The sequence below is a fragment of the Quercus lobata genome, chromosome 8 (assembly GCF_001633185.2).
Source record: "Quercus lobata isolate SW786 chromosome 8, ValleyOak3.0 Primary Assembly, whole genome shotgun sequence".
NCBI lineage: Eukaryota > Viridiplantae > Streptophyta > Magnoliopsida > Fagales > Fagaceae > Quercus > Quercus lobata.
The window spans coordinates 7,282,649-7,297,096 of record NC_044911.1 but is presented as its reverse complement, the minus strand read 5'-3'; the positions used below and the strand labels follow the sequence as shown (position 1 = coordinate 7,297,096).

At 33.4% G+C, this 14,448-nt stretch overlaps 1 protein-coding gene across 1 annotated transcript; it reads right to left on the bottom strand.

The window, feature by feature from the left end:
• Positions 1–10,703: 10,703 nt before the first annotated feature.
• On the bottom strand, positions 10,704–14,088 carry LOC115955084 (glucan endo-1,3-beta-glucosidase 12-like). Its single transcript, XM_031073135.1, has 3 exons — positions 13,965–14,088; positions 12,552–13,868; positions 10,704–10,969 (listed from the first exon to the last, which is right to left on the bottom strand). Exons 1-3 carry the CDS (start codon positions 14,053–14,055, stop codon positions 10,935–10,937), a joined length of 1,443 nt encoding a protein of 480 aa, XP_030928995.1. The 5' UTR covers positions 14,056–14,088; the 3' UTR covers positions 10,704–10,934.
• Between the last annotated feature and the right edge of the window lie 360 nt (positions 14,089–14,448).

Genomic DNA, 14,448 nt, shown 5'->3' with positions numbered 1-14,448 from the left:
TCAATTGATAGATCACTGACACGTGTAAGTGATTTGGACCAATATTTATATTTTTATTAAATAAATAAATGGTCCTTGGAGTTGGACCTTTGACTAGTTTACTTCAAGGTTATATTTGTCTTTTTACTATTTTTTTATTAAGATTTATTATTTTATTATTATAAATTTTACAATTGGGGGTTTTGGTGTTGGTGGCTATATGGGAATAGAGAGAGAAAAGGAAGGGTGCGGGGTGGGTGCCATGTGGGTCCACATTGATGAGTCTGGCTCATGTCCGGTGAGGTCAGGATAAGCTTACCAGTTGACCACTAAGGCCTCGCCATCTCACCATCTAAACAGGTTTAGTTGCCAACTTTGGAAGAAGATGAAGATAAGCTTACCAGACAATCAACTGTTCAGATGTTGGGGACCTCGAATTTTTTACTTTTTCTTTTGTTTATTGCTTGGGTAGGAACTTTTTTTTTTTTTGGTAATCAGTAGGAAGAAAAATCTTATATATTGAATCGGTCATACTCATATTTACTTTCTTTTTATTCATTTTTTAGTCTTTTTGATAAAGTAATTTACTCATTTTTAAAATTTAAAATTTTAGTATGTTTTATTTATTAAGAAAATATATAAGAGAATTATATTGAACCTTGGAATAATCTAGAAAAAACAGGAAAGGTCAAAAAGAAAAAGTATGGTTACGAATTTGATCGTTATTATCAAACATTATGTCTTTTTATAAGTAATTTTCCTACTCAAATTTGATATACCCCCCTAATTATACAAGTTTTTCATGACATACAATTTGTTTCGTCCCAAGGGAAATTAAAAAAACAAAAAAAAAGAAATACAAGTGGCATATTTTTATCATTATTATTAATAGGCCAAAATACACGGTTTTGAAAGCTTCAATTGCGTTAGAAGAGAGGTAAAATCAAGCGGCTAATGTGCTTGCTAACTGCTAAGTGGTGCTTAGATTAGTTAACCATTGGAATGGATTATCAAAAAAAGAAAAAGATAACACCTGTAATGGTTTTGTTAATTTTGTGGCCTTACTTGTTGGTTGCTATATGTGATCAGTGATCATGAAGATGCTCTGAGTTCTGGGTTATACGGTTTCAATTTAGTTATTTTTAATAAATTTTGGTTTATTATCCCGAAATAAAAAATTTACGATTTGTCTCTAAAGTTTAATAAATAAGAATTTTTAATTTTGAAGTCTAAGTAAACGTTATTTGTTCTTATATTAGTTATTATTAGTCTCTTTATTTATATGATCAATGGAGTAATGACGCAACTTTTTAGATGATATGACAACATTTTTAATATGAAAACAAAATCTACATTAACATTACCCCATTAGAAAACTCATGGCCTAATAAAGACCTAAACCCATTAAAAATGGGTCTTACCCTAAGTAGTTTTTATTTTATATCCCGGTGATATATCAAATTTCTTTCACAAAAACATTATACCTTCTCCAAATAAAGGAACATGGAAGGGGGTTAGGGATAGACAACAAGCCTATTTACAATCTTTGGATTTAATCATTCCTGCAAATTGCCATTATTTTTCTGAAATGCGAAACAAACTTTGTCACAGACAGAAGGGACATTACAACATTGGTGGTCCTTACTCCTTATTTCTCCACAATTATTCATATCTCGAACTCAGTCATCAATTCCCACATATACAAATACATGAGCAGGGCTCACCTAGCATTAAATTGATGGGGGTGGTAGCAAGTAGCAACACAATAAGAGTGTCACACTGCCAAAATAATCAAAGAAGTAGGTTAGAAGTTTCTTAAATATCACGCTTAGTGATTTAGTGGTGGTGGTGCGTGGTGTGCATAGCATAGCATACATAGCATACGACAAGACAATACTACATTCACATTCATTGACAGCCACTTTCTCACGTAAAGGCACACGCTAGCTCCGGGAAACGCAGTCTCAAAGTGACAGTGCATACAAATTCACACACGGCTTTGCCTTTCCTTTCGTTTTTTGTTTTGGCTATTGCGATTGTGATCATCATCAATAACGTGTTCACACAAACGCAATTTCTTTTTCAATAAGACTCGGTGCGCTATGATATTATTAGTCATACATGAATCCAAGGGATATATTAGTCGAATGGGTCATTATGGATACTTTGGTAATTCAATATATTTCATTAATATCTATCTCAAAAATTATTTTTAAAAAAAAGGAATATATTCATATAATATAATATAATGTTATGTTTATAGGGAACATAGGTCACGAGCATAGTTTGATGTATTTTTTTATTTATTTTTATAAATGTATCGTGGCATCACTCGGTTGCTTGGTGGTGGTGCTGGTGGGTGGGCCTACTGATATTTTTTTTGCTTAATGGTTGATAGTGCTTTTTAGGCATAAAGGAATTGAGATCTACTCGGGGCCCATAAGAACTAACTCAACCTAAACTGGGTACCCCTTCTGCAAAAGGCCTAGGCCTATTTACTCCAAACCTAATGCTTTTCTTTTTCTTTTTTGCTTTTTTTAATGGTTTTTTTTTTTTTTTTTTTTTTTTTTTTGGCTTTTGGATTAAGTCATGGGACTCACAAAATTTAATCGTGTAGTCTCTTTCATTTTTGAGGTAAACTGACAAGTATGGACCATTTGTTGTATTTTAAGTTTGGCTGAGAGAGAGAGAGAGAGAGAGAGAGAGAGAGAGAACCATGTTGGCTAACTTACACAATCACTATGATCTTAAAGGTTTACATATTAAAAACAAAATAATCTTTATTCGTAAACCTAACCTTGTTTCATGTAGTTTGGGCTTAGGCTTTAGGTCAAGTAGCCCATAAATATGTTTGGTTTGCATTGAGTCACGATAACTTAACTCCTTTAAATGGATTTGGAGCAATAATCAGGAGATTATTGGAGATTTTAGCTCGTCGCAAGGCCATTGAATTTGCTACAGAAGCTGGCTTTACAAATCTGGTCATTGAAGGAGATAACTCTAATGTCATGAAGACCATTACTGATTATGGGTCTCATGTATCTAGATTGGGTCACATTGTCCTTGATATGTATTTGGTGTAGTGCTAACTCTATAGCGAATTCGCTAGCTAAATATGCTAGGAACGTAGTAGATGAGGTTATTTGGATTAAAAACTCCCCTCCCCTACAATGGAAGCTCTGTATTTAGGCTCACTATTAGTATTAAGCCTTCTTAATGATAGATTCAGTTTTTATTCCAAAAAATGGCCCCTTAAATGTTAATTTCCTAAGTCTAGCGATGTATGGAAAAAAAATAATAACTTTTTTTTTTTTTTTTTAATAATAATTATTGAGATGTCATGTTATAATTAAGATGAAATAAAAATAGATTAATGGTAGACGTGTCTAGTCAATTACAACTTATTTCCTCAACAAAAAATGAAATATGTTATCTCTCTTTCATTACTCGATAGAATTAGGAAACGAGACTAATCCAGGATGTGAGTTGTCCACTATGCAAGGTGGGAGAAGAGACATGCCTACACTTATTCAAAGAATGTGAGGTGGTCAGAGTTTTGTGGTATCGTAGTAGGTGGAACTTGAGGATAGATAATTGGAATACTTTGTCAAGTTTTGAACTAGTGCAACAAGTGATAAAGCCTCCTACCACAGTGGTGCCAAGTAAGATTCCGGAATCTCATTTGCAAATCATGGCAGCAATAATATGGGAACAAGTATGGCATTTGAGAAATAAATTCAGATTCCAAAATGGACAAGTAAACATCAACTTTATGTTGAATAAAATGAGAGGAAGTTTCAAAAACATTCAAAGCTAGAGGAGGAACTAAATTTTGGAAAGCACAGGTACGCCGATTGGGTCATCACACCCGAGTCTAATATGCATGGATGCATCATGCGGCTACACGTGCGTCCAGGGACACGGCTGCACGCACGTTCGTGACCAATTTTTTTTTTTTTTTTTTTTCGATTTGGCTTGATACGGTCCAATTCGGGTCAATTTGGTCCGAAACAAGGCCCGAATTGGTCCGATATGGGCCGAAATAAGTGTTAAAAAAAAAGAGCTAAAATTTTTTGTCAAAACACACAATTTTGACATACTAGTTTAAAGAAAAAACCCTAAACTCATTTCAAACCCTAAATTTTGTCACTTTATTATCTACTATTACACTTAAATTGGTATATGTTTACCATTTTATGAAAAAATATGCTTAGCAATATATAGAAAATATAAATAAAAACATATTTCATAATTTATTAATAAACGTATCCTATCGCACCTGCACCCTACTTTTTCAAAAATTATCGAGTCGCCTCATCGCACCTACACCCGCACCTGAACCCGAATCCACACTCGTACTTCCTAGTTAGGCAAATACCTCAATGGCAGGCCCTCACTGATGGGATCTTCAAAATCAACTGTGATGCTGCAGTAGCAAATAAATGTATATGTATTGCTGTTGTGGTAAGAGATTGGAAGGATAGAGTAATTGTTACTGGCACAAGGGTGGAAGGCAACACTACAGTGTGTGCTATTGAGGCAAAATGATTTAGATGGGCAATTTTGTTGAGTTAAGATCTAAATTTGAGAAAAGTAGTAATTGAAGGAGATATATGCTATTAACAAAGTTTTGAAAGGAGAAAAACTTATCTTTTTTCCTTGGGAAGCTTTGTGTTTTATAGAAAACTCTTATGATATGGCCAAAGAACAAGATTTAGTGAAATTTTCTTAGATAAAGCGCAAAGCAAATCTGCCAGAGACATGGAAGATTTTCCCCAACATTTTCCCCATCTCGCCCCTCCACTCCACCAAGAGTTGTTTCCAGGCCAGTTCAGCTATCCAAATCTTCTCTTAGGTGTACACCCACTTCTTCTCTACCATGATATCCAAAACAGGTCCATGATGCTGAAAACCCAAACTTAATTTTTAGATTTTTCAGTGAATCCTATAGATTTTTATTATGGTTTCAGGTATTGGATATGAAACTCGCTCATACTAATGTCTTAATCAATCCATATACAATGGATATTGATGTTCAAGCTAATGTTGTGTGACCCGGTTTTGCACCTTTCAACTACACTTGTCCTGCCCTCATTATAAGTCCATATATCTAATGCCTATAGTTTTTATAACCTGTTTGCGTCTCTATATTTGGTCAAAAATTCGACCATCTACCTCTGTGTATTTACAAATGAAGGTGTAGGCCAAATACTTTAAAACTATGCTATTCAAGCGTTCAATCATACATGCCCTCATTATAGGTCCATATAGCTAATGCCCATAGTTTTTATAACCTGTTTGCGTCTCTATATTTGGTCAGAAATTCGACCATCTACCTCTGTGTATTTACCAATGAAGGCGTAGGCCAAATACTTTAGAACTATGTTATTCAAGCGTTCAATCATACAGATGAGATACCTCATCCAGTGGTGCAGAGCTACGTTATTTGTGTTTCAAAGATTTTGAATATGTTTTTAATTCATAGATGTCACGAGCTAAATTCATGGAACATGGATTTAGATGCATGACTAACTTGCTGATCTTGTATAACTCAATAAACATAATAAATTCCAAAATTAAATAAAACTACAAATAAACAATGCTCTTAATAAACCCCTTACAATATCTAAAATCCAGAATTTAGAAATAATCTCCAAATACTATAAAATCTTAAGCGAAATAAAAATAACTAAAAATCCTATAAGGTTTCAAGCATTATTGAAGTCGCCTAAAAACTCTCACGCTCTACCTTGCACCTTATGAAGTGATCCAAAGGTTATGTTTCCCAACTAAATTTTAATCTAAAAATTGTAATTGATGGGGTGAGCCACACATTTAGTAAGCAATTATACATAATACACAACAAAATAGAGTCAAGCAAAGTACAAGTATTTTGATTTCACAAATTCATTCAATGATATCAAATATAGTTTTCACAAATATAGTATTTTGATCAATACTTATTCTCACATACAACCCTGTGAGCGGGCTTACACATATATCTAATCAAATTTAAAAAAAAAAAAATTATTTCGAGTCACATATCACAAAAGCAAATTTTATACAAAATTGAATAATTTACTTAATATTAACAATTATTCCAAATACAGAGGCATATCAAAGATCACAATATCAAATTGAAACATAAATTAAAGGATGCTTGACTCTCTTAGGGAACGAATAGGAACTAAAGAGTTTATATAAATATTTTTACAATTCTTGAGTATGTCTGAAAATTTAATTTGCTAAAAGAAACATTTTAAATATCATTTGGAAAATATGAATATGACTTATATGAATATGACTTTGCAATGACTTGGTTTTAAACAAATTTAAAAAACAAGAACCTTTTTAGAAAACTTATCTTGAAACTCAATTCTTTTCTAAAAAATAGTTTAGTTTATAAATCACATTTTAAATGAGATTCAAACGTTCAAAATATTATTTTAAAAATTAAAATTCGAAATTTATCTTCAAAACATTATAAAAATGCTTTTGATAAACTTTAGAAAACTTATGCTTAAACATGTATCTTGAGAAAATCTTTGACTTCTAAAAACCTAACGAACAAAACTTGTGCATATTATGCATAATTACTTACCTCTCTTGCTAATATTTCTTAACACAACTGAACACTTTAATCTTCTATAGGCTCTAAACAAAAGAATGCTTTAATCAGTAAGCATGAAATCTACTCATTAAAAACCTTTTCTTTCCTAATTTCCTACAAAACTCAGGTATGGAAACTACTTTCGTGTGTACCATTGAATTAAGCAATTTAATATTCCTTATCAAAGTCCCCACCGCAACATATTTCCCCAAAAACTAATCTGTAACACTAGAGTTCAAACGAACTTCTATAACCACAATTGATATTCTAGGCCACCACTTGATATTTAGGTGTTCAACCAATCATAGAATAATTAAGTTGCTCATACATGTTGCGGTTTAGAATCTATAATTGATCCAAGTTCACCAATTAATAGGTATACATAAGTAATAGCCAGATTCATAATAGTTTAAAACCCAACATCAATACTTTTAAATTGTACGCTACCAGTAATCCATGTTACTTCAACATATATACTATGAACAGGCCTAGTTGTATATATAATCCCGGCCACAAGTGGTGATCAACGCTTAATATTAAATAAAAACCCGTAGAGAATTCTGAGTGAGATACAAATTACCTTGCTATAAACAAAATTTGCCTCTAATCCTTTTGCCGTAGCCTCTAGCATCCAACGTCTTTCTCTTTCTCTTTCTCTAACCTTTTCTTTTTTTGTAATCACTCATATAAAGAAGAGATCCAATAGCTTAAATATGCTTTCCGAGAATTTAATTCCAATTAACCTCAATTTAAAATGTTATTAACTACTGACCTATTTAGATAAGATGGAACTCCAAGAGATTTCAATAACTCTTAGACTTCTTATCCAAATAGGTTTTTATTCTCTAATCTTTTTCCTTAAATGATAAGGATACTAAAAGTTTTAATTTCCTTATCTTTCTATAACTGAAACAAAAATAAACGAGGACTACACGTTTTATACATATGCATGGAATGTATACAGTATCCTATTTGTGTAGGTTATTGTTTCATCTCTTAACTTTGGGTAGCATTCTTTGTTTGGCCACATAATTACACCTCACACCAGTTGAAGTAGCATATCCAAACTAATTATATAAACAATCCTATCATGACCCCACGTGCTTATCCACATCACCTCTCAAAGCTAAAATAATAATTAATAATGAGGATAAAATCGGGGTATTACAATAGATTTGGTTGTTTATACTTGTTCTAATTTTTTTTTTCCCTTTCCAGGGAGATGCAGACAGTGGGCTGGACTGTCTCTGTTAGAAGAAGAAAGCTGAAATCCAACAACTCTAGATCAAGAGGGAGAGACTCAAGTTTTTGCTTTTTTTTTGTAAAATTCTGTTAAGAGAAAAGAGTTTGTGATCTGTGAATGTTGAGTACTTTTAATCAATTTTTCATAATATTGCAACTAGCTTTAGCTCTTCCATGGGTTGCTGTTTTAATGTGGTTGTTCAACAATTAAAATGTTTTTGCTAATGTGTTAAGGTCCTTTATACACATATCTCGCTCTGCTTATTGAACTATTGCTACTTTGTTGTGGGCCTTGTTGCCAATAAGAAAGTTGCTTTGAACCAACTATGTTAAATGTGCTTAACAAGCTCCAATTTCACGATATTCACGATTTTAACTGAAATAATGTCTTAAAAACATAATTTAAAAAATGAGTGTGTATGGACTGTGCCAAATGGGGTCTTATTAAAGTTTGTTTGGGATCCGCTTATTTTACTGAAACTGAAAATTTTTTGTTGAAAGTACTGTAGATAAATGTAAAAGTTAACTAAAATAGTATAGTGTGACTCATGAACAGTACCAAAAAGTGCAGTAAGACTCATGAATAATAGCAAAAATAAGCTGAATAGTAAAATAAACAAGCAAAATTAATTATGCCAAATGTGCACTTAATGAATCATCCTTACTTGATTAGCTTGTGAATGTGATCAGGAAGGATGCTTTGAACCGTATTTTGTAATGGGGTTTTTTTTTTTTTTTTAATGAAGCTTGTAAGGCCTTCCAAAAAAAAAAAAAAAAAAAAAAACACGTTAGAATTAAGCTACTGGTTTTTTCTTCTTTTATTTTTTGGGCCCCTGGACTGGTCTTAAGGCGTGCAAACGAGCTTGTGTTGCCCGATTCACTTGTATAGGGCCGAAGCCATGAAATTGAACACAAAATTAATTGCTCCCTTGCTTGGGCTTGACATTTTCTGCAAAGTTTTAATGGGTTTCGGCAATAGCACCCACATACTGGAGCTACCAAAGATCACTTTGGTTACCAATCCACAACCTATTCGTAGAAAGAAAGAAGTCCGTGCTAGTTTCGGCCTTTTGGGATCACAGAAAGTTTCTTACTTTCTTTTTCGGCCCAATGAGCTTACATTTTTGTGTGATTATGAGGCTTAACTCGTTCTTATGGACTGTGGTTTTGCAAGTCCAGTGAGATATGTTACAAGACAAGACGATATTAAAATTCTTGAAAAATTAAGACACAACACCAATAATTAATTAATATACATGCGTATATTTTATTCAGTTTTAGACATATTTTAGGTTTGTTTTAGTTTTTCAAAATAAATAAAAATCACAATCTTTAAAAATATATCTAAAATTAAAGTAATTTGTTTTAAATGAAAAATTAAAATTCCTTTTTATTTCATTCCCTTCTAACACGCTAAGTACACGCATATAGAGTGTCCTAAATGCTTCCATGTTTGACATGGACATGTTGAAGATTTTGGAATGTCTATAAAGTGTGATTCTTAGATGTTAGTTAAAGCCTGTTGAATTAGTAAGAATTACATTATTCTGCAAAAGATTTGATTTTGGCTTCCATCATCTATAACCAAAAAAATTAGACATTGTAGGGAAGAGAGATTACCTTCCCATATATAACCTATTTGATCAACAGGCCTCTACGGGACCAAGGGAAATTATTCCATAACAGCCTTCACTAGCATAATCAAAGACATGACGATGGGAGAGTTTGTTTGTTGTATATAATAAATCAATAATGTTGTGCACATCTTGATTAATAGTTTGACTTTCCTCTTTCTCTTTTGTTCTTCTTTCAAAAAGAGAACTAGAATTTGAAAAATAATCAGCCAGAGGCAGCAATTTGGGGAGTCATTACCGAACCAATCTGCTCTGTTTGGTTAGAGAAGCAACTTATTCCTACTTTAGAATCTTTTGATAATTCATAGTTTACAAAGTTGCTACCAATGCTCATTACTTGGCCAAAATGGCCAAAATTTACGGCAAAATAGTACTGTTCACAAACTATGTAGGAAAATACCATCCTTTTGGAACTCAATTTTATGAAAATCAAATTTTGTATAGAACTCAATTTCACTGAGAACTCAGTTCCAAAAAAAAATTACAGAGAACTCGATTTTATAAATATCAAGTTCCACGTGGTATATTTTTTGAGAAAAGCCACATCATGTGGCATTTTTTATGCCTGGAACTCAAAAAGCCAAAAAATCAAGTTCCAAAAGGATGATAATATTATGTTACATAGTTCACAAATAATGCTATTTTACTGAAAATTTTGAAAATCAGTGGTATTTGGCCATTTTGGCCCTCATTTCTCACAAGAAGCTTTGAAATTTGTTTTGTGTTCAAACATTAGACCAGTAAAATCATTGGCCAATGGCCATTACTTCCCCAGTCTTAAATAGGTGTGTCTTAATCCACATTTGGAAGAAAGTTTGTTTGCAAAAATCGAAAGAGTTAATTAAGATACAAGATTTTTGGCTTATATGCTGTCCAATTCTGTGCACTCTTGTATATTTGTTTCTTGTACTATCAGTTATACTTATATAAAGGCCTTTTCTTGCAGAATCTACTAAGTTCATGAAGAATTATTAAAGCCTCAACTTGTTTAGGGGCTGCTAAAGTGAGAAACTAAACGAATTATTCGTGTATCAGAGGTAATACTTTTGAAAGAAAAAGAATACAAAATATTATCCAGAGGATCCATCAGGAAAAGAGACAAACAAGAAAGGACCAAGGACCGTTGTAATCAATTAGAAGACACAAAAGTCTTTTTCTTCCACCTCATAATCTTAACCTATATAACCACAAAGAAAATAAAAATAAAAATAAACACATACCTGAGACGTACGTAATCCTCCATTCAAAAATTAAAATGTATATATTAATAGGAAGATGATGATAGACAAAATAGTCAAGGAATTTGATAACCACTACACCAACACATCATATAATAAGCAATAAATACATAGGAAAAATAAAATAAATCTCCTATTCGGTCCCCAAAGCTAGCTAGAAAAAAATAAGCTAAGCCCAACAAATGCATAGCTAAACTTCACCAAACTCCCCAGGTCTTTTTTGCAATGTCTTCAGTACCCTGTAGGGAACGTACAGGTTCCAAACTCTGCAACACAAGAAACACACTTTTTAGCCGAAAGTCAAATGCAGTAATGACTATAGGTTTGAAATGAAGACAAAATCAGAGAAATTTTGTGGTTTTGGTCACTTTTTGTTGTCAATGAAAACTTAGAAATTTTGTTACAACGAACCTGTTACTTGATCATGTATAAATGGGAGGACAAAGTTCCAAAATTTACATCAATTTTCAGCCCTAGATATGGCCCATTGAATTGACATATTACATTATTACTGTTTTTGAATTATCATGGCCAGTATTCTGCAAAATTCATTAACTTTCACCAAGTCTAAATGGACAGTTTCTGATGATGATTCCATTAATTGTAAAAGAGATCAAAATTATGAGCATAATGTATCAAGTAAGAGTGAACTAAAATACATGAATAGGCACCGCACGTTTGTCACAACATCGAAAAGCATATTGGGATCAATAGGACTAGAACTTTAGCCAAACTTTGTTCAACTTTAGATATGATTATACTCTCAATCTAAGTGACTTCAATAATTTCTTGGCTGTGGTGTAAACCACAGGTTATTAATAATTTTGGATTCATATGAGACCGATACGAGGATATAACTGCCAGGAGATAAATATCATGAAAATATTAGAGTTATAAACTTATTTATATATTATTAACTAATGAAAGATTATTAATAATAAAAAAATGATGTAAGTAATGAACTCAAATGAGAATCAATAAGAATTTGCTACATTAATAATTTGTAAAAATATTATAAAAAAATTTGTAATTGTAGTATTCAATATAAGAAGATGCATTAGAACATATACTTTTAATTTTTGCAACATTGAAAAAATATAATATTCTCCATCACTTCATTGTCAACATTGTCAGGTAAACCGCGTCAACTATTAAAACAAAAATCTTGTCTTAATAAAGCATTAAGTCATTAGTATAATCATTAGGTCCCTTTCATTTAGAATTATGTAACAATGTATCAGTATGACATTTTGTAATAAAAAAAGTTATTTGAATATATATCATTATTGATTTTGAAACCTACATATAAAGTGATACTAAATACAGTAATATTTTACTATATACGAATGAGTACAACTTTTGAAAAAAAAACAAGTATTTATTATTAGTTTTTTATAATAATATTAATCAAATCTTCAATTTTTGTAGGACAAAATTTAGTTATAAGATTGATTGTAGCCTTACACTACACTATTATTCAATATCTTTTTATTGAAGATGAATTTTGACAAATTCACCATTAGATTACATCTTATTCTATACTTGCAAAATTTCAAGAAAATTAAAGATTAATAATTATGTCATCAATAAATTGTTTAAATTGCAAGTTTTTGTAATTTAAAATTATGCATAAAATATAAGCTTATAATATATAGTAAATAATATCCGATTAACATAAAATTTGACATGTGTGTTAAGAGTATAAAAAACATACAATTCAATAATTATATTTTCAAAATATATAATAATGTTTATTTGATTGAGTAAGGTTGTAACTTAAACCTAATATCACTATAAAAATAATTATGCAGAAAAAAAAAAGATAATTATTTGTGATTGAATACTTACTAGGAGCTTGAGTGACCACATAAGCCGCACCACCAAAGTCACACGTGCCAGCCCCACGACTTTTCTTCTGATAGTAACTATTAAAAGCGTACGAGGCGTGGGCCACGAGGGTGTCAGGATCGAAACACGTGGCACCACCTTGAATCGGACGGCAATCAGCCCCACCTTCACCACAAGCATAATCAAGCCCAGCTTGCAACTTCTCCGAACCGACATTCCCATTGGCCACACACCAGGTCTGACCCGACCCGACAGCCGACGTGGACATATCTCCAGTCGTCGGAGCTTGGGCCTTGCTCTCGTTGGCCGGCGGCTTTGTCTGCACAGTCGCAAGCTCAGCCACTGTCAGCGGAATATCGTACACTTTCGCCTCGCTGGGATAAAACAGCCCATAATTCCTCTCCGATGTGGGACCCGTTTTCTGATTCTCGTTGAACAAAGCGAACACGAAAACGTCGAGCGTGTCCTTGGGTCTCAGTGGGGTCCCACCACCAGTGAGTACTCTACGCACTAAGTTCCCATTATACGACGCCGCATTGGCTTGGCTCGCACCGACTTCGTTACTGTCACCCAGTGAGGGCCAGCCAGTTTCGGTGACGACGACCTTAACGTCGTCGTATTTGATTGCTGACATGGCGGCGAAAACGGCGTCGAGTTGAGCGTCAAACAAGTTGTTATAACGCAACCCGTTACCCGAATCCACGACACCCGGGTTTGTCTTGAACAGCGTGTAGTCCAAAGAGATTTGATCCGAGTTGTCTTTGTAAGCGAAGAATGGGTACACGTTAACCATGAAGTAGGACCCAGTTGAGCGAATGAGATCCAACATGGGTTTGATAACGGGTTCGATCAGTTCGGGTTTGAACGACCCGGATGAAGATGGGTACGAGCTTTGGAGGGCAGTGAGGGCTATAGGGGACGAGACTTTAACGGCGGAGTCGAGTTTGTACTTGACTAACGAGGAGTGAATGTTTTTCATGGCGGCTACGAGGAATTGTGTGGTGTTGTTTGGGTCTACGAAGACCTCGTTGCCTACGGCAATGGCTTCGATTTTTGTGGCGGGGTAGAATTTTGAGATATTGGCTTGAACCCAATTGTCAGCGAATGATTGGTCTTTCGCTGTGGAAGAGAGGAGTTCGTTTGGGAGAGCAACAACTACTGATATGTTCGAGTTGGCTAGGGCAGTGAGAACGTCCGAGTTGGTGTCATAGAGCTTGACTCGGTTGAGTCCTTGTGTTTTGAGAAGCCGCACCACTTGGGTTGGTGTGGGCAGGTTGTTGGCGAGTCGGCCATAGTTGATTCCTATTGAACCGGACTCTGCAATCACAAACAAAAAAAGCATAAAAAAGTTAGAATGTTACAAACACGTATAGTTTTTGAAGGAAATAAGAGAGTGATTGATGAGAGAAAGACCTGCAACAGTTGAGATTGTGAGGAGTAAAAGAAAGCATGCGAAGCTGATGTGGGTTGCCATGGTCTGATTCTTACTAGAGAACCAGAACATGAGAGAGAGAGAGAGAGAGAGAGAGAGATTTGGTTAAAGGTCGGAGCAGTTGTGAACTTATTTATAGAAGAAAAACAGACTGGGCTTAGTGGGAATGGGCTTAGTGGGAACGAGAGAGGTGGAGTGGTAGGGTTTCGAAGTGAGATCTAAACACGATTTTTTATTTATTTTTAAAATTTATTAACATGATAAATAATTGTTTATCAAAAAAAAAAAAAAAAAAAAACGTGATAACTGATAAATAATTGGATAAGTTACAAGACAACAATAAAAATATGTCAGAATAAATCTATATTTTTTTTAAAAAAATATAGATAATTGAAAATAAAAGTGAATTAATAGCAATCTTTCTATCTTTTACAGTAATAAAGAAGAACAATTTATTGATTCTCG

Coding starts and splice junctions, on each gene's coding strand:
- LOC115955084 (XM_031073135.1), bottom strand. CDS start 14,055: ATGTTCTGGTTCTCTAGTAAGAATCAGACCATGGCAACCCACATCAGC. Junction 13,869..13,964: donor CACAATCTCAACTGTTGCAG/GTCTTTCTCTCA, acceptor TTGTGATTGCAG/AGTCCGGTTCAATAGGAATC. Junction 10,970..12,551: donor TGTGGTCACTCAAGCTCCTA/GTAAGTATTCAA, acceptor CTTGTGTTGCAG/AGTTTGGAACCTGTACGTTC.